The sequence below is a fragment of the Poecilia formosa genome, unplaced genomic scaffold, assembly GCF_000485575.1.
Source record: "Poecilia formosa unplaced genomic scaffold, Poecilia_formosa-5.1.2 Scaffold270, whole genome shotgun sequence".
In the NCBI taxonomy this organism is placed as follows: Eukaryota; Metazoa; Chordata; class Actinopteri; order Cyprinodontiformes; family Poeciliidae; genus Poecilia; species Poecilia formosa.
Genome location: NW_006800209.1, coordinates 5,409 through 6,749, shown reverse-complemented (window position 1 = coordinate 6,749; position 1,341 = coordinate 5,409). Strand labels below are relative to the sequence as shown.

The 1,341-nt window shown below is 40.2% G+C and overlaps 1 protein-coding gene across 1 annotated transcript in view; it reads right to left on the bottom strand.

Moving 5' to 3' along the window:
- Positions 1-245: 245 nt before the first annotated feature.
- LOC103151091 (matrix metalloproteinase-9) overlaps positions 246-1,341 on the bottom strand; it is a 4,089-nt gene continuing 2,993 nt past the window's right edge. The window contains 5 exon segments of the mRNA XM_016681115.1: positions 246-558; positions 662-765; positions 865-1,015; positions 1,098-1,237; positions 1,316-1,332. Of these exon segments, the coding sequence (XP_016536601.1) occupies positions 434-558; positions 662-765; positions 865-1,015; positions 1,098-1,237; positions 1,316-1,332 (537 nt within the window). The 3' untranslated portion in view covers positions 246-433.

The following is a 1,341-nucleotide window of genomic DNA, read 5'->3' as shown; positions in this document are numbered from 1 at the left end:
AAACCACACAAAACAAATAGGCTCATGACATAAAACTAATTATATTAGATGTTGTTATAAATACCAAATAAAATGATTAGAATACTGACAAGGGTCTGAACCAGACAGACATTAAATTTTTTTTATCCTGAAAGCATGTCTTGAATTTACTTGTATGGGTCTCAAATTATAGGCCACTATGGTCATCAGTTCACAGCATGTTAGACTGAGTGCAAATGATGGTTGTTTGCCTTCTGGGCCTTTGACTTGCATTCAGTCCAATGCTGTATGAGTAATAATCAGCCAAATTCCATAGAAGCCAGTCGTTCACATTGCATAAAGCACATACATCATACAAAATCATGATGAACAAACACTGCATCACATTCTTTCAGACACCTGCACAAAGAAACATTTGGTTGTTCCAGCCTCACTGCCCATCTGTGCATGTATCTCAGTTGTGATTTCTTGATTATTTGGGGCATTTCAGAAGATCGTACTTCACATTGCTGGTGTGGTCCACCTGCCTGCGAGAATTCAGGCGCCAGTAGAAAAGATCTCTGCAGAAATAAATGTTGCCTGAAAGAGAAACGTTGATGTTACAACGACCACAATGTATGCCATGTTTTGTTGACGTTTGTGCATTTGGGTTCCCGAGCTTATTTGTAGAAGGCATGTTTACCTTTGTGCTGGAACACATCATGAGCATCATTAGGGACACCTGCAAAGATGGTGTCGGTATATTTGGGGTATCCTTTGTCAATCATTTGGTTCTTGAGATCAAACCTGTAGGGATCAGAGATAGATTGAGATCTACTGTATGTCCTTTAACAGGATGGGTTAATTTACAGATTTTGTCTAAAATAGGGGGCAATTTCTACTCACCTCCAAACGTTTTCTCCACTGAAGAGAAGCACCTTGCTCTTCCCTCTATACAGCGCTCCCTCCACCTTCTGCACACTTGGGGGCAAACCAAGCTTCTCAATACTGTGGGGACCTAGCACACTGCTTCCTGTGTACACCCAGAACCTGCTTCCTAATGTAACAATAAAATATGATTAAAATTCTTTGTCTAACATTTCAGTGCTCTGATAAGCTCTTGAAAGAACACTCCTTACCTGAAAAGAAGTGTATTGTTTTGGTCTGAACATCCTCAAAGGCAGAGTCAATGACAGCAGGTAGAGCTGGCCAACTCTGAGAAATGGAAAATGGTCCCGTTCGACCTACATCTGTCTTGCTTGATACCTTCCAGAAATACCTGTCAATCAGAAATGCAAGATTAGCACCTCAATAGGTTATGTTTCTAGAACATAAGTAGAACTAGCTATTTGCTTACCCATCTTTGAAGAAATGCAGATGTTT